General features: G+C 36.0%; 1 protein-coding gene across 4 annotated transcripts; it reads right to left on the bottom strand.

The window, feature by feature from the left end:
• Positions 1-8,120: 8,120 nt before the first annotated feature.
• On the bottom strand, positions 8,121-20,927 carry HESX1 (HESX homeobox 1). Of its 4 annotated transcripts, none has more exons than XM_087954757.1 (6): positions 20,847-20,927; positions 14,196-14,334; positions 13,809-14,008; positions 13,361-13,474; positions 10,815-10,877; positions 8,121-8,231 (listed from the first exon to the last, which is right to left on the bottom strand). In XM_087954757.1, the coding sequence occupies exons 1-6, from the start codon at positions 20,853-20,855 to the stop codon at positions 8,139-8,141; spliced, it is 618 nt and encodes a 205-aa protein (XP_087810883.1). In that variant the 5' UTR covers positions 20,856-20,927; the 3' UTR covers positions 8,121-8,138. The 4 variants fall into 4 exon arrangements, with proteins under 4 accessions (XP_087810883.1, XP_087810881.1, XP_087810882.1 ...); XM_087954755.1 differs by having other exon boundaries at positions 20,745-20,867; XM_087954756.1 differs by having other exon boundaries at positions 13,373-13,474; positions 20,745-20,867.
• Positions 20,928-21,000: the final 73 nt, after the last annotated feature.

Genomic DNA, 21,000 nt, shown 5'->3' with positions numbered 1-21,000 from the left:
GCCAACATCCGATGACGGATATGGCACAAGAAGAAGAAGTATCAAAAAATACAATTAAAAATGGCTGAATATATTTGGCCTTATTTTTTTCTCCTTGTCCTCCTTTTTAAATACAAAAATTATAATAGGATATATAACCAAGGACCATCCTTATCCTATATTTGCTTTGGAGTACCAGTAGATATTTGCTCAAAAATACTTAGGCCTATATCTCTTATCATGGGGATATTTCCCAACAAGTCACTGGAAGAAGGGATCAATTCAATATTTTCAGTTCTAATCCATTGGCAATTATGGACAAAGATAGTCAAAGGGCTGTCATGCATGTTCACCAAGCAAGGCATACTGAATAGAATTTTATCTTGATAAACAGAATATTGGAATATCTTGAGAGACACATTAATTTGTGTCAATTAAATAAAAAAGGATTTATTTGCAAATGGAACATACCTGCTTTTAATCTTCAGTTCTGGCCATATCACAGAAAAAAAATAAAAGCTTGAAAATGTTTTATATTATTTTAATTGTATATGATTTTTATTCAGAGGTAAACCTAGTTTGTTCATTGTAGCTTTCTCCATTGATCCTGAGTTAATGTTAGTGTTTAACATAAGTTAGAATGAGAAAATATTTCAAAATTAAGTTTCGACTCCTTACCCTGATTTCAGCAGATTGGTAGATACAAGCTAGAGCAGGCGGTCTCAGAGGTAACCAGGCTCAGAGCCATATAGGGCATTAAGGATGACAACGAGAACCTAAAATTGTACCTAGAAGTTAGTGGTAGTATTGGCAGAAGTGGAGGAAATTTAGCTAGAAGTGTAAGCAAACCTGGGTTGCTACCTGCTGAATCAACGGAAGCTTCTGAATTATTTTCAAGGGAAGCCCACGTAAAGAAAATTACAGTGGTCCAGATGTCAAAGGTAAAGAATACTGTGAACAGTTGTGATATTACTTGCCAAAGACAGATAAAACCTTATTAAAATTCATTAGTTGGAAGAATTTGAAGAGTATGTTTGGATATTTCTTATTGAATTCTTAGAATTTAAGAGGCATGAGAAAAAGGTGTATTTATTTAGCTGTTTTTTATTTATACCTCATTCCTCCACCCATGAATTAAAAGATGTCTGCTTGGTTCGTTTTCCCAATTTCTCTATGAGATTAATTAGCTTAGATCAAAGGGGGGAAAAACACCAGTGTGTCACAATCAAACATTTTCTACATTATCTTCTAAGATCAGTTAAAATGTTGCAGGTTTCATTTTTTTTTTGCTGTTACACAGTACTTAACTTTCATCGCACAACCACACATCCCATTCCAATGTTGAGCAGAAGAATTGTGCATGGGATTGCTGTTTCAGACCCACCCTCTTAGCTGTTAAGAGTTTGGTAAAGATGATTCAGCCATGCTGCCCCTCCCCTTCCTGCCAGATGGACAGGAAGGCACAAATTGAAAAACAATTAGTAGGTGAGAACTTTTGGTATACATCCCAATAGAACCTAGTGACAGTCTGGTAGCACCTTTTCCTACTAACATCTGGTGAAATTTACTGCAGCTTACAGAAGTTTTTGCTTTAAAAAAAAACTGGTTTCAATTTAAATTTTAAATTTAAAAACCTTTTTAAAATTGGTTAATCATAAAAAGTGCTACCAAGTTCCCTCTGATTCCCCCCCCCCACACACACACAACATAGACCAACATAGCTCTCCTACAGTAGTACTTAAAATTATGGTAGACTCAAATCTTGGTTCTAGAGAAGCTTTTCATCCAAGCCTGATAAGATATTTTTTTTAAAGTACAAAAAATTGAACAATATTTTACTGAAGTTCCATATCTCATCCTTTGGCAATCTGTTCGTTCATAGCTGTGCCTTATGAACACATCCAACAATACTGATGTATTTATATATCTGTATTTTATTTCTCAGTGGAGAATCAAAAAGCAAAATAAATCATGGTGTAAAATGCTGCGATTTTGTGACAACTGGGATTTCCGAGCAGCTCTATCTTTCTTCACAATAGTCTTTTGTTGCTGAATAAAAATAAGCATCCTTGACTTGGAGCCCTTTCAAAAGTCATGGCTATCAGTCTAATGAGTTCTGCAGATGGTTTTAGTTGCCATTACCTCCTTGCTTCCAGCTAAAAACTTCCTTTGCTTCTGCAGCAGCTGCTTCCAGATGGAAGAAGACATGCAGGGCACAATGACTCCCCTAAGGAAAAGTGCAGTTTTGAAAATAACAGCAGTAGAACAGATAGTTTTGCAGTATGAGCTGCTGTTTTCCATCAGTTTTTCTATCACTTAGCAAAGCAAAAGCCATTAAAAAAAAACTGGAGCAATTTTCTTTCCCTCTCCCTCCCTCCCTCTTTCTCTTTCTCTTTCTCTCTCTCTCTCTCAGTGTGTGTGGGGGTGTTTTATCTATGTGCATGTGCTCTATGTACATATGTCTATATATCCAAACCTTCTGTGTCTGGTACTGGCAAAGAATGCTATGAATTCCACCATGCTGGGACTAATGCCTGGGAGGGTCTGTACTGTAAAAGTGATTCTGAAGTTAGCTATAGCCTTAATCTCACTTACAGAAGATAAACTTTCATGATTCCAAAGGGAATTTTTATGAAAATGTTATTAGAATTTAGACTGACTATTATTATATGCTACTTATTTCATTGTAATTCTTGTTGAAATCAATTGAGCTTGCTTTTAAGTAAATAAGTGGCAGGTTAAGAGTTGAATCAGAGAATAAACACATTTCACTGAATGTGTGTACTATTTATTCCTACACGCATGCATGCTCCCAGAATATATATAAAATTTAAGCAGAGAGAATTGTTCCTTTTATTATATTAGCATCAAATGCTATATTTGTAAATGTCCGCGGTCACTGAGAGGGAGTTGGGCAGCCATATAAATTTTCTTAAATAAATGCTCATCCTGAAAATAGTATTGTTGCTTTTCCATAATATCTTTTACAGTCTCCCTATAGAGGCAAACACTCTTTAAAATAACTTCTGAATCCATTGTTCCAAAATATCCTTCTATATGCTCCATTCTGTATGAATAAGTTAAATTTAATTGTTGTTCTCCTTTAGTTGTAATATTTCGTTCCTTCTAGTTCTCTCTGGTGTCCAATCTCCAAACTCCCATCCAATGATTTTTTTAATAAAAGAATTCAAAACAATGCTTTTTCCTGTATAAACTTAGAGAGAGAGATGGGGGGGAGAGAGAAAGAGAGGGCTCTTTGGAAAGTAACAAAAGGACTAAGGGTCCAAATGGATTATTCCATGTAGACCCTTAGTTCTTTTGTAACGTTCCAAAATGCCCTCCCTTTCTCCCACCCCCATCTCTTCCTTAAGTTTATAAGTTACCAGTATTTTCAGACTTATGGATCCAAAGATTTCTAATAGCTGAAGAATAATTAACAAGCAGTTTCTGAAAGTGATTAGAAAAGGAACCATGCAAACCCAATGTTTTTTAAAGGCCGTGACCTTGGCTTGAGCAAGATAGCTACTCCCTCATCCCTCAGACCGCTTAACCTGCCAGAGACTGCTGTCTTGCAGTCTCCTCATGAGGAGCAACTGCCTGGAGCATTTGTGGGCAATCTCAAGGTCTCCCCTTGTCCAAAGAGGAATTATGAAAAGCCAGTCTATTTGCTGGCTCTTCTTTCTATCATGGTCTCTGCTTTTAGCAGAACTTCCTTCAATGTGTCGTTTTTCTCCCCAGAAAGCAGGCAAAATAATTATGGTTTTATGGATTTGGGGAAAAGTGAGTGTTCTTCAGCTCATTAAATGTGGGCTACCCAGTACTAATACAATCTGATGGAATGGGCTTTCGAAGGTCACAGATTTTAAAATTTCAGGATACACTATTTTCTTAACACTCCAACTGCAACTTTGTGTAAAAATATACACTTGAATAGTTGTAAAGCCAAGCATTTGTTTTGCCTACCAAAGTGAATGGAGCTTGCAGTCTTCACATACAAGTCCAGTTTAGATTACCTCAAGCTTTCTTTTTAGAATAGAATAGAATTCTTTATTGGCCAAGTGTGATTGGACACACAAGGAATTTGTCTTGGTGCAAATGCTTTCAGTATACATAAAAGAAAAGATACATTCGTCAAGAAGGTACAACACTTAATGATAGTCATAGGGTACAGTAAGCAATCAAATCATACTAGAAAATAGTCAATATAAATCGTAAGGATACAAGTGACAAAGTTACAGTCATACAGTCACAAGTGGGGGGGGGATGGGCGATAAGGAGTGATGAGAAGATTAATAGTAATAGTAATGCAGACTTTGTAAATAGTTGGACAGTGTTGAGGGGATTAATTGTTCAGCAGAGTGATGGTGTTCGGGGGAAAACTGCCCTTGTGTCTTTTTGACAACATAGTCACATGGGAGAGGCATAATGTTGATATTATTGATGCTAGAGATCATCTAACTTTGCTAATCCACCACAAATCATTCAGAGATCTTGACAACACATTAAATGAGAGATTTACCAGAAAATCCATATTGCCCTTGTGCCTCCTCAGCTCTACACTGTTTATTGATAGAGATAAAACTATTCAGATTTTACTTGGGAAGGATGGCATAAAAATCTCCTATGGTGTAACAGCGAAGTCTGAGTCTTTAAAGGTATGGGAGTGTTTCAGTCCTCTCTCTGTTTTCTTTCCCCCCCATTCTGGTTAACTTTTCTGCTTACTATTATCACTACCTATTGTACGGTCAGGAAAATTGTTTTTTTTTACCCCTAAACACAGACTTGTGAGAGAGGGCGGATGATTCATGTTCTGAGCACTTACTCAGATGGTAATGATGATGAAGAAGAAGAAAACGAGGTGGTCACAATGAAGTTGGTGAAATGATAAAATCACAAGCAGCATCTTAAGTATCAGTCTCCCATAAGATATAATGGGAATATGGAGCATAGATCCATGCTGGATAGAACCAAGGCTTAAAGAATTTAAGAGGGAACAAGAATGGAACAACTGTGTTTGTAAAAAAATACAGTAAACTTTAGACATTACAATTATACAGGACAATAACTAGAAATGCATTTATTTATTTCCATTTGTGTGGCCACTCATCTCAAATTAATGATCCTGGATGGTCAACAATGTTAAAATATAGAAACAAAAAAAAAAAAAACCAACACACATAGAAACAGAGCTGGGGTAAAAACAAATTTATCAATCACAAATCAACACAACCAAGCTCAGGTACAGGTACAGGCTCAGGCTTCCTGATACCCTTACACACACACACACGCACACACAGAAAAATTTGTGCGTGCATGTGTGTGTGTGTGTATTTAGTCTAATGTATTGATTCCTGTGAAACAACAGTTCCCCCCAAAAAACCCCAACCCCCAACCAAAAACCCCCCCACCAACCCCACCCCCCCCCCCCCCCCCCCCCCCCACAAAAAAAAAAAAAAAAAAAAAAAAAAAAACCCCCCCCCCCCCCCCCCCCCCCCCCCCCACCTAGATAACCCTGTCAATAAATTAGATACTTAAAGACAATTTAACCATATTCCTTTGTTTTCCTGAAAACTTCTGGGTGCTGATCTAGAACTTCTCCTTTCATTCTATCTTCCAGGAGTAAAATTTAGTTCTTTGTAGCATTGAACTAGACCTGAAGAGTTTTATTTTTCCCTGGAAATGTTCAGGTACCAATCCAAAACTTCTAATTCATAGCGATCTTCTGCTTTCTTTCCCCCCAGCTATATATTCCAGTGATTTCTCTGTTGTTTCTCCTCAATTTCTTTTTTTTTGGGGGGGGTGGTATATTTTCTAGCATTCTCCTTCTTACATCCCAAGGCAGCATTTTAAACAAAAAGAGACCGGGAAATTTTTTTGGTTTTCATCAGGCAAAGCACTACTTATCCTCCTTCTTTAGCCAGGGATTAAAGGTTTGTTCTCTCTGGCCAGAAGGAAGGAGCTGACTGTCATTCCCCCAGCCTGCATGTTATTTAGGTTGACTTCCTGTCTGAGGAGAATTTGTGTATTGGGTGTCTGGAAAGTGGGAGGGATGGAAGACCCCTTTGTTTTGCTATATGTGGGCCATTTTGGAATCAGTTGGGCTTGCCCATTCAGTATTGGGATGTGCTCACTAATTGTATCAATGCATAATTCTATAAAATTACATTAGGACCAGATTTACATATTGTGATTATTGTTATATCTTCTGTGCTATTCAATAATCACAATAAGCCAACGCTTGGCAGTTTTTCATCAAACCATATTAATAATTTTACTTTCTCATCCTAAACTTTTTTTTAAAAAAAAATCATTGTTATATGGAAAAAAAGAAACATTAAAACAAAAAGCCTGTTATGTAATAAAAAAGCAACCTTTCATAAGAGTCTTAGTGGACAATCATTTAAATATGAGCCAACAATGTGCTGCAGTCACCAAAAAAGCCAGTCCAATCCTAGCCTGTATTAGCAGAGGGATAGAATCAAGATCACATTGAGGTATTAATACTACTTTATAAAGACTTGGTAAAACTAACTTGGTCACCACAATATTAAAAAAAAATGCTGAGACTCTGGAAAGAGTGCAGAGAAGAGCAACAAGGCTGGAGACTAAAATATGTGAAGAATAGTTGCAGGAGTTGGGTATTTCTAGTCTAGTGAAAAGAAGGACTGATGGAGAAACACATGATAACAGTGTTATAATAGTTGAGGTGCTATCATAAAGAAGAGGGGATCAACCTATTTTCCAAAGCATGATAAGAAGCAATAGATGGAAACTCTCCAAGGAGAGAAGCAACCCAGAACTAAGGAGAAATTTTTTGACAGAACAATAAACCAGTGGAACAGCTTGCCTTTGGAAGTTGTGGGTGCTCCATCACCGGAGGCTTATAAAAAGAGACTTGATAGCCATTTGTCTAAAATGGTTTAGGATCTCCTGCTTGAGCAAGGGATTGGACTAGAAGACCTGCAAGGTCCCTTACGTTATTCAGTTATAAATGTCTTATACAATTAATTTATTAACAATTAAGTCCATTTATTTCACATTTTACAAATAGTTAATAATCCTATAATTGTTAATAATCCTAAAATAAAACAAGACTGCATTTCAAAACAGTAAACCTTCCAATTACCAAGATTATATTCTGCTGCATTCCCTAATATTAAGCCATGATTTGAGTTAAGACATAGTGCAGACCTTGCAAGTCTATACTTTGCCACAAGAGGGGTGAAAGTTAAACCACAAAAGGTATTTTTTACCTTGCCTATAATGTCCTGTTGCATTTGTGAGATGCTGAAATTACATGAAAAAAAAAATGGTAGAAAATCCGAAGTAGCTTCTTTTTCTGCGACTCCTTATAGCCACCCAATTTTTATACTCACCTCTAATGATCTAAGTGCTAGAGCCCACTGCAACTACATAGCCAAAAAGGCATTAAGAGTTGTTAACCTAATCCTACGTAGCTTTTTCTCTGGTAATATCACACTACTAACCAGAGCATACAAAACATTTGCTAGACCAATACTCGAATACAGTTCATCAGTCTGGAACCCACATTACGTATCTGATATTAGCACAATTGAGAAAGTCCAGAAATATTTCACAAGAAGAGTTCTCCACTCCTCTACTCGTTGCAGAATACCTTATGCCACCAGACTTGAAATTCTAGAACTAGAAAACCTTGAATTACGCCGTCTTCGGTCTGATTTAAGCATGGTATATAAAATCATACATTGCAATGTCCTACCTGTCAATGAATACTTCAGCTTCAACCATAACAACACAAGAGCACACAATAGATACAAACTCAAAGTTAACCGCACCAAACTTGATTGCAGGAAATACGACTTCAGCAATAGAGTGGTCAATGTCTGGAATACTCTACCCGACTCTGTAGTTTCTTCCCCAAACCCCAAAAACTTTAACCTTAGACTGTCTACTATTGACCTCACCCCTTTCCTAAGAGGTCTGTAGGGGCGTGCATAAGCGCACCAACGTGCCTACCGTCCCTGTCCTATTGTTTCTCTTATTCTTCTTTTATTTTTCTTATATGTACCCATTTCATGTATTCACAACTATGTATACACTTATACTTATTATCTTGTAAACAATTGGCAAATCAAATAAAAATAAATAAATAAATAAATAAATGTGGGTGCTGGTTATTATGTCTGGCTTAGATTGGAAAATTTAGATTCACACCTCCATTTCATATAAGCAATAGATACATGGAGGTCCTCTTCATATTGCAGATGGGACTGTGAGAAGAAAGGTTCTGGCTAAGCCATGATCTGGTTTCCACGTACAATGGATTTCTAAAAAGTATAATTACTATGCTTGTAGGACCATTGCATATACATCCTATGAATACTTCTTAATCAAATGTACCATTAAATACAGTATGAAAAGAATAAAGATGACAACCACATAATACTATATAAACAGAGAGTTTCAGATTAAAATAAAAGCATACATATAAGTAATTATTTTCCATGGAAGTAAGTTAAATAATTACAATTACATTCCATATTGTGACAAAACTTTATCAGGCCAACTTAGGTCTCAGCTAAACTTACATCACCAGTTTTGTTGAAGTGATTACATAGTAATTCACTAGTAAAACTATTTTTATCTGATTGTTCTAATTTTGTCTATTTTTATCTAGTTTGTATTTCAACATGCTGGATAATGGAACATATGTGCCATACCCAATCCCTGGATTACTATTTTTATCATCTGAGACAAACATCTGAATTTCATGGTGCTGCATTTCAACACTTATGATATATACTTTATCTAGTGAGGAAAGTGACCAACTCAGTGCATGGAAATGGCAAAGCAACTCATAAAGAGAAAAGGTGGAAAAATTGCTTCAGGTACAGCCTTGATTTCATTTTTATCAGGACAATGAAAACTTCAGTGCTAGCATGTACAGTATTCATATTTAGGAGTAAGCATCAATGAAGTTACTTGAATGTATTTTTAGTATATATTTATAAAATGCAATGTTAACTGCTGAGGTAAAACAAATCCTCAAGGAAATAAAATAAACTGGAAAAAAGGGGGAAAAAAAGAAAATATACGGCTCAAAATAATCAACTTGTCAAAAGGGCCTGATTTTTCCTGGATCAGGCATCCTTGTGGAATGGCATCCTTGTGGAAATCCAGTAATTCTACAGAAAAATATGCCTAAAGCAAATGTTTAAAATACATAAATATCTTTGTGCAAAACAAGTCCATCATTATGAAGTTAAAAATAAAGCGGGGAACATGTTAAAATTAGTAAACTAAGCAAAGAAAGCAATTAGGATGAAGTTGTGGTGTGGTAAATACATATATGCACATCTACTAGGCATATAAGCCTAGTAGAACAAACAAATGCACTTAATGAGTCTGGTACCATAAGCCATAACTCATAAAAATGATTTAGCTTTGAATGAATAGCCCAAATCAGTTTCGCAGTTCCAAATATTTATAGCAGCTTTCTCAATTATGACACCTAGAGTCTACAGCATTGTACAATTCTTGGATTTGTCATTGTAGCCAGATCTGTATGACACCAGGTTGGAGATGTTGAGCATATGTTTAATATGGAAACAAACCCAAGAAAACAATAGGTCTCCACTTTAAGATATGTGACTTCAGATACTAGCTAGTACTGTAATTGGGCAAGAAAAAGAGAGCAAAATACTCTGAGATGATTCCTTCAGATATTTATAATTATTAATATCCCAATTTTACTGCACTTTGTAAAATTGAATATGGTGCACATAATGTTCCCTCCTACCATTTCCCCCACATTAGCCACATTTTAAAATCAAATTTCTGACCAAACTGGGTGTATTTCTTGTGATAAACCATTTTAATTGTGACTTATTAAATTATTAAATTAACTGTTTTAGCACATGCTACCAAAAAGAAACAAACCATGTTATGGTTTGCTCAATCTATGAAAGAAGAAACCAGTTTTTCAGTAATATATAGCAAGATTATAAGCCTACAGTAAATCAACTAAGATTTTTTTGTAGTATTTTGCTACTTTGTTCACTTGTATCACTTGTATACATATTTTTTTTTACCAACTTCCAAAATATATGTGCCAAGTGGAATATTTTACTTGTGTGTGTGTGTGTGTGTGTGTGTGTGTGAGTGTGTGTTACATATACTTGTGTGTGTGTGTGTGTGTGTGTGCATGTGTGTATGTGTGTAAAATGCACCGTAATTAACACAACTATTCCTTGATTATAGAAAGCATTCTGCAGAAAACGATCCTTAATTCCAGATCAATTTTTGTGGAAGCTGAAAGGCTGTTGCTGAGGAATTATTCTGCCTTGGCAGGACTCCCTACAGGTACTGAAATTTGGGTAATGTGTTTTCCATATGAAATTTTTGGATTGCATTCCACATTCCCATACATTGCATTTTAGAGGTCACTGGCATGGATATGGAGAAAATCAGTATATAGAACCTCCTATGATACTGCATTGAGGTTTGTGAATTTTTTTAATGATTTTTCAATGATACGTCACCAATACTTAAGACAGTGAACTACAAAAACTGCAGAGTTTTGTCTTCTTTCCTTCTGAAAAAAACCTATTAAACTAGTTGCAGAAATCTGCTTTCATCACACAAGTCGTGAAACAATAATATTTATTGTTTACTTTTACAATGAAATCATTACATGTAAAAAAATCATGTAAAATAATATTGAAACCTATCTTAACATGATAAATCTCTGATAACACATTGTGGTTTATGAGGAATTCATCTACTACAGTAAAATAATGCATTCTATATATTTATTTTCATTTTATAATTGTTTGAGAAAAAGTATTTTTCACCATTAGAAACTGTGATTCTCTGTGGGATCTTTTCAGCTTTGCTCTGCGATTCTGAAACCAGATCTAAAATTGAGAGAAAAAGTACGTGTTTAATAATAATACAGAAGAAGCTTTTGGCAAACAAGGTTAAAACTATAATAAAATTCCAGCAGGTAAAAATACAAGAAACTGCTTAAAAAGAATAAAGAACTTATCTGCTTGAGTGAGACTTGATCCTATCCTTACTCTAAGACAAGGATGTCAAACTCAAGGCCTGCAGGCAGAATCTGGCCCGCAGAGTGCTTTAATTTGTCCCGTATGGCCGGCCTGGAAATAGCAAAGGACCAGCCCACAGTGTCTCTAGCAGCCAAAAAAGGGCACAGGGACAGGGGTGGGTGGGGTTCAGCCTGAACATCCTCCTGTAGCACTCTGCCAGCCAAAACGGGGCCATGTTTTGGCCGGCAAGGTGCTGCAGGAGGCATCTGTCCTGTCTCTTCCTCCCCCCCCCTCCGCCACTGGCCCTCAAAGAAGAATTACAATGCTGATCTAGCCCTCAAAGAAATCCAGTTTGACACCCCTGCTCTAAGACATCAGAAGGGAACCAAGATTCTTCTAGGTATAAGTAGCACGTTCCATCAGAGTTATAGCACTCTCGTCTCAAATTAAAGTAAAACATGAGAAACAACACTTCTTCAGGAAAACTCAGTGAGGAGATGGGTGGTTTCAAAATATGATTGATAAACAAACAAACAAACAAACACAAGACAGTTACTGCTATATAGGACTGGCTTCAAAAGATAATTATTTTCAGTGAAGCGCAAAGCTTCAGATGGAATTCTATCCAGACATCTAAGAACCACAAGTGCGGGAAGCAATGTCTCTCTCTATTGCCAACAATGTTGTATTGACATATAAACATAATACCTTATGTTCACTAAGTTAAATAAAAGATAAAGTCAGTTAAGTTGAATTCAGAAAAAACAAAAAGGTAATTTTTAATTGGTTTAAGATTATATAATCTGTTTTAAATTAAAATGTTGGCTAGCATTCTTAGACAGATAGTCTGTTCTAATTATTATTGTTGCTGTTATTATTATCACCTTTCGGTCAAGATCAGAGGTGGTTTTCAGCAGGTTCTGACCAGTTCTGGAGAACTGGTAGCAGAAATTTTGAGTAGTTCGGAAAACCGGCAAATACCACCTCTGACTGGAGATTTTACAGTATCCTTCCCCTGCCATGCCTACCAAGCCACGCCCACAGAACTGGTAGTAAAAAAAATTTGAATCCCACCACTGGTCAAGATGCATTCCAGAGTTTACATGGACATCCATGCATTTTTAAAGATTGCTCCTAGGAAATCTTTGCATATTTACTTAGATACAAGTCCCATTCTCTTTACTAAGATTCCCCCCCCCCTTTCAGTTGTGTCCAATTTTTGGATGCTGCCTGGACAAGTCCCTTGTAATTTTCTTGGCAACATTTTTTAGAAGGGATTTTTCAAAATGGTAAGTCACTAAGCCTTACTTACCAGTAAATCTACCTATTAGAAAAGAGAAATTTTGTGAACCTAAAAACCAGAAGATGAAGTGATGTGTTTTAGGTCATGGGTATCCAACCTTGGCAACTTTAAGACTTGTAGACTTCAACTCTCAGAATTCCCCAGCCAGCATGACTATCTGGGGAATTCTGGCAGCTGAATTCTGGCAGCTGAATTCTGGCATCTTAAAAGTTGCCAAGATTGGACACCCCTGTTTTAGGTTTTAGTCCTAAACACATTTAAAAGCAAAGATAACTTTTGAATCAAACTTGACTGCTACTGACTTCATGAGCATATCCCTGTAATTTTCTTGCTATCTGTGTGGTCCCTAGGAGTAAAAAAACCACTTGATGGCGTACCATCAATCAACAAGAAAGCAGTTTGACCTGGCCTCTTTCTAGGATCTTTCTTTAAACCCCCCACCCACCCTTAGCCTAGAGCCCTAGGGCTTTCTAGCCATATACCAACAGGCACTTAGCCTCTTGGGTTTGGTAAATGCTGCCATCTGCTGTAATGGTAAATATAGTTATTTAAGTATAAATCTGTCTCAGTGTTCTAGGCATCATACACTGCATGAAGCCGTAGTGTACTTAGCTTATTTGTGGCTTAATGTGTTACTTAAAAGAAATCATTGTGGTTTGTTTAGCACATCTGTTAATGTGATATATGAACCAAATCTTTCAGAAAAATACATAATTTATTCCACTTACTCAGTTTGAATTAATATGGATCCTATTTATTAGGTCTTAGCAACAGACATTTTTTCTGATATATATATTAAATGTGTTACCTTATTATCCAGGTATTACTGTACTACGAACATAAATAGAATTAGAAGGTAAAATTGAAAAAAATAATAACATCCCCTATTTTTTCTTTCATATAACATTTCAAAGTGAACTAGTATTGTTAACTTCTTCAATCAGGGTCAGAATATTGGCAGTTATTATTCCCATCTATTATGACTCTTGCTAAGCAGATGTAACATTTGAGATTCCAGTAATACAAGTAGAGATACATAAATACACACATGTAAAGTTACCTGGATCCTGTCTTCATCTAAATCTAATTTTTGAGCCAGCTCTTCTCTAACATCAATGCCAGGATAAGAGTTCACTCTAAAAACATTTTCCAGTATTTCTATCTAAAGAGAATAGACAACAACTCTATTATTTGCTGGTTTTCACTGCCAAAATATTTTAAGCATTCAGGATAAAGCCAAAGCTTTTAATAAAAATCTGGGTAAGATTCTAAAATACTTCAAGTCAATAGAAATCAATTAAGCTATTTTGAGCTCAGAATGCTGATTAGATATAACATTTGTGGATCTTTTTATTCAGTAAATGTATGATTGTACAGATTCTTGTGAAACAGGCATTTCTGGATTCTTTCTAATCAATGCCCCCTTATTAAAGAATGCAGGAAGCAAAACAGCCATTCTTAGCTGCATGAATAGGTTAAATGGGCTAAATCCCTACCTGGATTTGAGTGAATGCAGTCCTTGGTCTCCTACCTCGGTACCAGCTCAAGTCCCTTTTGTAAGAAAATCTTTCATTGACTGTGAAATAGTTTTCACATTTCAAAACTCTTTCTTCAGCTTTTCGGCAGTTGGTCGTATTATACAAAGGGAGTGCATAGCATATTGAAGAGAGATGCAGGCAGGGCAAACAATCTTCTCCTGAAAAGTCACAAGCATTTTAAACACGGTAACTAGCAAAATGTTAGTTATAGAGTAGTTTAAACTCAAGACAGAATTGAAACACAACAATCTGATTTCTTTAGTTTGACATTTAAACATGGTTTTAATTTAAAGCAAAGGAACACAGGGAAGAAAATATTGAAGTGAATCTTAAAGTCCATCTTACCTAAGTGATTGCATTTATCCACCCATGGCCTGTGGGGTTTTGCAGTTGGAGTGCCATCTTTTTCCCGCTCTAATCCCAAAATATTTTCAATGGAAAACGAAAAGGAAGTGTTTTTGCCTTCCCCAAGACTGGATTTATTCTGATGATTATAAGAAGCCGCATTATGAGCATACAACGATCTACCTGCCATTCTTTTGCCAACCTCCCCACACCATAATTCAGCTTTTACTTACAGGGCTTTTCTTATAGCTTTGGCAACAAGGGGGTTGGATTTTCCACGTCATTAATTAAAATCTTTTATTAGAAAGTTTTAGCATGTCAATGAAGATTCTCCCACCAAGAGGCAAGAGGAGTTAATTGTTTATTTGTTTCCAAGTAATTAGCAACTAATGGAGGAGGGAGAGCACCAAGAAGAACAAAAAGTGTTATCTCCTGTAACCAGAGTATCAGACTTAACTTTTTCAAAAGCACCCATGCACAAGTATAAGACTTCTCTTTTATTTGAAATCATTAATGTATAAAATCAGGGCTTGGTTGGTGGTGGTTTTGTTTTAAATAATACTCCTATGGACTTTATTTACCTAAATAAAATGGCAGGATAGGAAACCAGTCAAGTAATAAGTAATCTCGTTTAAGTGCATTTTCTTCCAATGAAAATTTAAAAATAATCTCTTAATGCTATTAGGGTAATCCTGAAAAAAAAGTGTTTGCTTTTTCATACGCATATGTAATGATGAACATGGTCACTAAGATGACAATAGTCTTTGGCGTAAGGCATACTGGGGTAGGCTGTTATAATTCAATAATTGTCTTCCAAGTAGTTAGATTATAGAACACTTGAATGAAATACCATAAAAAGCTCTGCTCCTCTATTTTCTTAGCTTAGACTTTAATTTGATGCCATTTTGTTTATCAAAATTGGATGCCACCCAATTTGCCAAAGGTAGTGTTATGTTGGTAATGTTATATTGGGGGAGCCCACCGATCAAATACTGTATGAAAAATCCCATTAAAATCAAAGCTATAAACCATGTAGTTTTAGAAAAAGTGAGACCATAACCTGTTGTATTGATGCTCAGTTAGACAAAAGGTGATTATTTTCATCGTAATTTGCTATAGTTACAGCAAATGAAATTTATAAAAGGCCAGTTAAACCAGTGGAGAATGAATTTCATCAATAACTTTGTTTATGAAAATTTATATGGCCACCAAAATCACTCTCAGTGACTCTGAGTGGCTTAGAAAGATATTTGCTCTGTTTATCCCTGGGTTGTTTTATTTTTCCATTCTTTTCCATGCTTGCTGGAAAAGGTCTAGTCTGGATTTAGGATGATAGCTGGATCCAACCATTGTGCTTTACAAGTCATAGTCTTATGATGCTGCACCCAGACTTTCGCATAACAATTTGCTGAATTCCAAGCTGATATGAAACAGTTTTGTGACAGTGATAAGGCAGGAAGCTAACTTAGGAGAATAAGGTCACATTTTGTTCTTCAGCAGAGGACAATCAAAACTCATTAGGGTTGCAACTGCATGAGCTTCAGCTATAACAAATTCACGGAGAGCCTGCAAGTACCTATATGAAGGGAAGGTGTTCCACAAGGTAAGAGCAGCCCCGGAAAAGGCACATCTCCAATGATCTGCTAGATGGCAGATTTCAGGAAAGAGACCGAAAGTATGCCTATCCTATGTGATCTAGTAGGATGGAGGCAGATGCTCTCAGGGAAAGCCAGTCTTGCAAATAACCTGGTCCCATTCCATTTAGGGCTTTAAATGTGACAACTAGCATTTGAATTGGACCTAGAAGGAAACTGAGAGCTATTGCAGCTTGTGCAAAGGTGAAACTGGGAGCTCCCAACAATGCATGTGCTGCTGCATTCTGGACCAGTTGTAGCTTGTAGACAGTTTTCAAGGGCAATCCCATGTAGAGCACATTCCAAATGGGAACTGACCAGGGTAGGAATTACTGAATATTTTAAGATAGACATCAAATATTGATGTCTATTTTAAGATAGACATCAAGTCTATATTCTGGAATATAGACTTGCTCGGTTTTTTCTTCTTCAAATCAAAGCCTTAAAGAATACAGTATTGAGTATGTTTCTTCGTTCTTAAGAAGAGATTAATTCAACAATCAAATACCACTTTTTTCCTGTTTACATTTCAAATAATGTTCAGAAAGAATTGACTGTCAATTTCTTTACATTGAAAGTATAACATGAAAAGGACACTATGACATAATATTCATAAGTTTATAAATATGTTTTTGAAAAGAGTAATAACATTGAAAGATTTGAATGCAACTTTGAACTATTATACCAAACATTTGAAACTCATAAGTACGAAGAGTTGGATTTCCAAGCATGTAGCACAACAAAAAATATTTTTCTGTCATGAAGGGACAGTTGAATTACTACAGATTTACAATCTTTGAAATTTTTAATTTTTTATGTTTGAAACATAGACAAAATGGAAAAACTGATCAAAAGTATGCTTTATAGTCAAATGTAATGTACAGTATTTTAAAACAGCTGTTTATTATATATTTTTTACTTTTTTGTTTTTTCCCCATTTGCCTTTTTAATTTTGTATGTTAAAGCTGTATGTTTTTTATGTAAAGCTGTAAAAACTGAGAAGAATGTTGATTTGTTTTATAAGCATATTGGAAAATTGTCAATTTTCTACCCTTGTATCAAGAAAAAACTAAGAAGTAAATTCGGAAATAAACTTTAAAATAGTGGTCTAACTATTTCTGATAGCAACATGGGCCATTGGGTCTCAGCAAGTTATGGCCGGAATTACATCGTAATTCCACAAACACTGGTCACTGTTGTATCTATGAGGAATATTGCACATATATTTATCAGATTATTTCCTGTAAAGGCTTATCCTAAGTATTGGGCAAATATACTCATTTCTTCTTTATCCATTTTTGTTCTTGGGTTGCCTAGTTTTACTTACTCCACATTCAAGCATCTCATTGGTTCTTGTCAGTGCTTCAGAGTTGACAGACCTTAATATTTTTTGTCACTGGAAAGTAGTTCAAATTTAAGTGTGTGTCTAGTTGTGGGTAATACTTGATACAAAGTGTGTGGGGGTGGTGGGGTGTGTGTGTGTAAGAGAGAGAGAGAGAGAGGCAGAGCGAGAGAGCATGTGTGTATTGATGAATTTGAAATCTACATTGATACCTGGAAGCAGGGAATATTCTTGATAAAAACCACTTTGTTTCAAGGGGCAATCTTCAACTGTATTGTTAGAAATGTAAGAAGCAAGACAAATATTGCAAGAGTAAAATGGTTGTGTTACTTTTTCGCTAGATCTTTCTTTATAAACCAATAATTACTATATTTTGTTGAAACAATATATTTAACTGCAGTACAACTCTGTAATGTTGCCACCTAGTGTTCATGAACTCCTATTTTAACTGGAAAGGACTTAATTGTTACTAGCCTAAAAGATGGAAGTTAAAGAGAAAAAACAGTCAATGTTGTATTAGTTAACAGTTTATTTGATAATTATATGCCTTGCAAATGGATTGCATTTAGAAGGGAAAAAAGGGAAATAAATTTTCTATAAAACAAGAGTCTAAACTCCTTTTGTCAACATTTCCCAAATATTGGCCAGGGAACAGGTTATTTTTCTATTCCCCATCACTCTTTCTCGGTTTGCCAAGCCAGATGCTGAGAAGCAATACTTTTGCTGGAAGTCCAACTACATTTATAAAGGAGTTTTGAAATAATTTTGAAGACTACATGACTGTCAGTTTTCTGTTCTTATGCTTTATATCCAGAACATCTAAGAGAAGTTGTGTAGTTGGAAAAAGAATGCTTGTTGGTCATGAGGGAGCTCTGTTGTGAAGGCTCTGCCCAAGTGGAAAGGAATAGTTACAGGAACTAAATCAGGTATACACATTCTCAGCCTTCTCTGAAGTCGCTGCACAAATAATTTCTTACCATTACAATAAATGTGGGCCATGAACAACTAGTACAGCAGACAGAAATCCAACTTCTTGATTGCAATTCTTTTTATTATTCAAGCCATGATTCTATATGCTATGCTAGCAATAATATATATGGGTTTGTCTTGAGGCTATACTAGCAATATTGTATATTTACTTTATCCTGAGGCTGGAATAGTCAAATCAGTGAGGTCTAGAATAACTAATGGGGGCTGAATAGAGTCTAACACCCTCCTGCTCATATTTCCATGGTCCACCAGTAGTTTAGGAATTTTACTCTGGTCTGTAAAAATGCCAGATAGATATGTATTAAGACTAATTGCAAATAGTAGATTTTGTGCTGGGAATGTAATCTATTTATTTCTTCCCTTTTCCTCATATTATTTTTTTTTAAAAAAAAGAAAGGTTAAACCATTGCCAGTATAGAAAAATACTTGGCAATCTAGCTAAATTTAAACAGAGAAAAAGTAGAATACAAACAAATATAAATACATCTTAGTTAATAATTTATTTTTTAAAAGGCTTATCTTTGCAAGTTACTTCATATGATACATAATAAATATTTGATACTGAAGTCATTCCTAATCTTATGACTTTGGTTCACCTATATTATACAACATTTTCTTAAATTATTCAATGTGTGTTACTTTTTAACAGGGTAATAATTGCCATCCAGCTGTTATTAATTTAAACCAGAGGATGAAGAAATTGTACTTATCCACATAGATGGTGATATACGGATAAGTACAATTTCTTCATCCTCTGGTTTCATTTCTAATTCTGAAGCTTGACATTTTTGTGAAACCAGCATTTGAGGAGAATCATATAAAAGTAAGTCAAGAAGTCTGCTTTATTTGAAACAGGCATTTATATAAAGATATACTGTATAGTATGTTAGGGTCTGTACAGCATGTTGAGCTGACCAACTCAATTACTGAGCACATATACATACTACCATCCCACTCCCACTGTGTGCCGTTCTCCAATGTTTATGGCTTATCTTATTGCCTAATCCTGGTATGTCTGTTTGAGGTTTCTAGAAATTTAAGATATTGTCAGGGAAAGCACCGGATCCACACATGAAAGAGTTCAAGTTAACTACTTTATTGTATTCTGCCTATACTGCAAGAATCTCCCCAGACTCCTTGCCCTTCATTGAGAACAAAGACATAAAGTTCCATGGAACTTGGAGTGGGGGCTGTCATAGATCTCTTGCAGCTGCCCACAGACTCAAGGCTAGCTAATTTCCCGCTTGATCCCACTCCCTTGCCTGGCTGGCAGTTTCCAACAGAGATATACCCAAGATTTATCATCAGTTACAAGTCCATTTCTATAAACCCAAAATCTCAACCACTTCAAGTTTGGAAAATACAATAAGCAATAAACCTGGATTAAACACTGTGCACAATTGATAATGAACTGGAAGGAGAGGTAATTATTTTTATTATTTATTTCCCCCTGCCTTTCTTATATTTATTCAAGGCAGCAAACATACCTAATACTCATTCCTCCTTCTATTTTCCCAACAACAATAACCCTGTGAGGTGGGTTGGGCAGACAGACAATGATCAGCCCAAAGTCACCCAACTGGCTTTCATGCCTTAATGCAGGCCTAGATCTCAGTCTTCCCAGTTTCAAACCTAGTGTTTTAATCACGGGGCAAAACTGGTTCTCATTAATGTGCTCATTAACCAACCAATTTAGAGTATTACAAGACTTCCCTGATTAACAGGGAAGCATTAGGCAGAATAATGCTAGCATAAACAACAAACCTGTTTCTTGATGGGTAATTTAGTCTTGGCCACTATGCATTTTAATGTTTGATTATTGTAATTGTTTTCATTTTTAAAATTTTCTTCCTCATTCAGAGTCGCTTGGTGCGATGGGCAACCATATAAAGAAAGATAAAACAAAATAAAAAATAAAATAAAATAAAGCCATTCTAAGTCAATGCTAATGTAAAAGAGAAGACAATGAGATATGACAAAGAAAGTAGACACCACAGTTTAAATAGAAATAACAGTAGAACAAAAGTTTGATTTTGTTGCCGTTGCCTCCATTTGTACTTTAATTCATGCAATCTATCCACCACCAAGATCACTGAAAAGCTGCCAGCTATTAAGGTGTTATGTATTGTCCCTTTCACACAACCCAGTACCAAATGAGTATAATAAGCATATATACTGGGAGGTAGTCATCTGGGACATTTTAAGGGAAACAGTTACATCTAAGGCAAGTAAAGTGGACATTTTCCATAGTTCCTTCATAAGTCCTTGTTGCCTTCAAAAACAAAAGAAACTTGTCTATAGTTGGAACATAGTTGCAAGGTCCCAAATATCACTGCAGAGGGTCAGTAAGCAATTTGAGGATGACTATGGTTTGTTTTTTCAGAACCAACTCAATCAACTTCCATAAACCAGGGGGAAAATTAACCAGCATGGAAAACTCAAGCAGAGATTCAGATTCTTTCTGAAAAAGTAAATTAATATCCAGTTAAGTATTCTCAACCAGCAGTCCTGAATTGCCATTTGCCCTAAATCAGGTTCCTTACTAAGCTCTTGTCAATCAGCCTTAAATGAACTCATTGCTACCTTAATATTTATGAGCTCCAATTCCCACAATTTTAGATGAATCATGGCAACACGACACAATAGGGAGGACCCGCACACAAGCGGAGGTCAGGGTGCAGCTACCTGCAGCATATAGAGGCGTCACAGCCTTTGCCCCGCAGAAAACGGCCCTCCGATGGGACGGAAGCCCTTCAAGTGCCCCCCAAAAAACTCTGCCTCCCCCCGCGCCTGGTAACCAAAACTCCGCGAGGCTGATAGAGGCACCCGCCTCTTTTTT

This window comes from Notechis scutatus, chromosome 2, assembly GCF_049901735.1.
Source record: "Notechis scutatus isolate UNSWTSFEM ecotype Mainland chromosome 2, rNotScu1.2, whole genome shotgun sequence".
Taxonomy (NCBI): domain Eukaryota; kingdom Metazoa; phylum Chordata; class Lepidosauria; order Squamata; family Elapidae; genus Notechis; species Notechis scutatus.
Note: the sequence above shows the minus strand (reverse complement) of the source record. Positions and strands in the feature narration are given on the sequence as shown.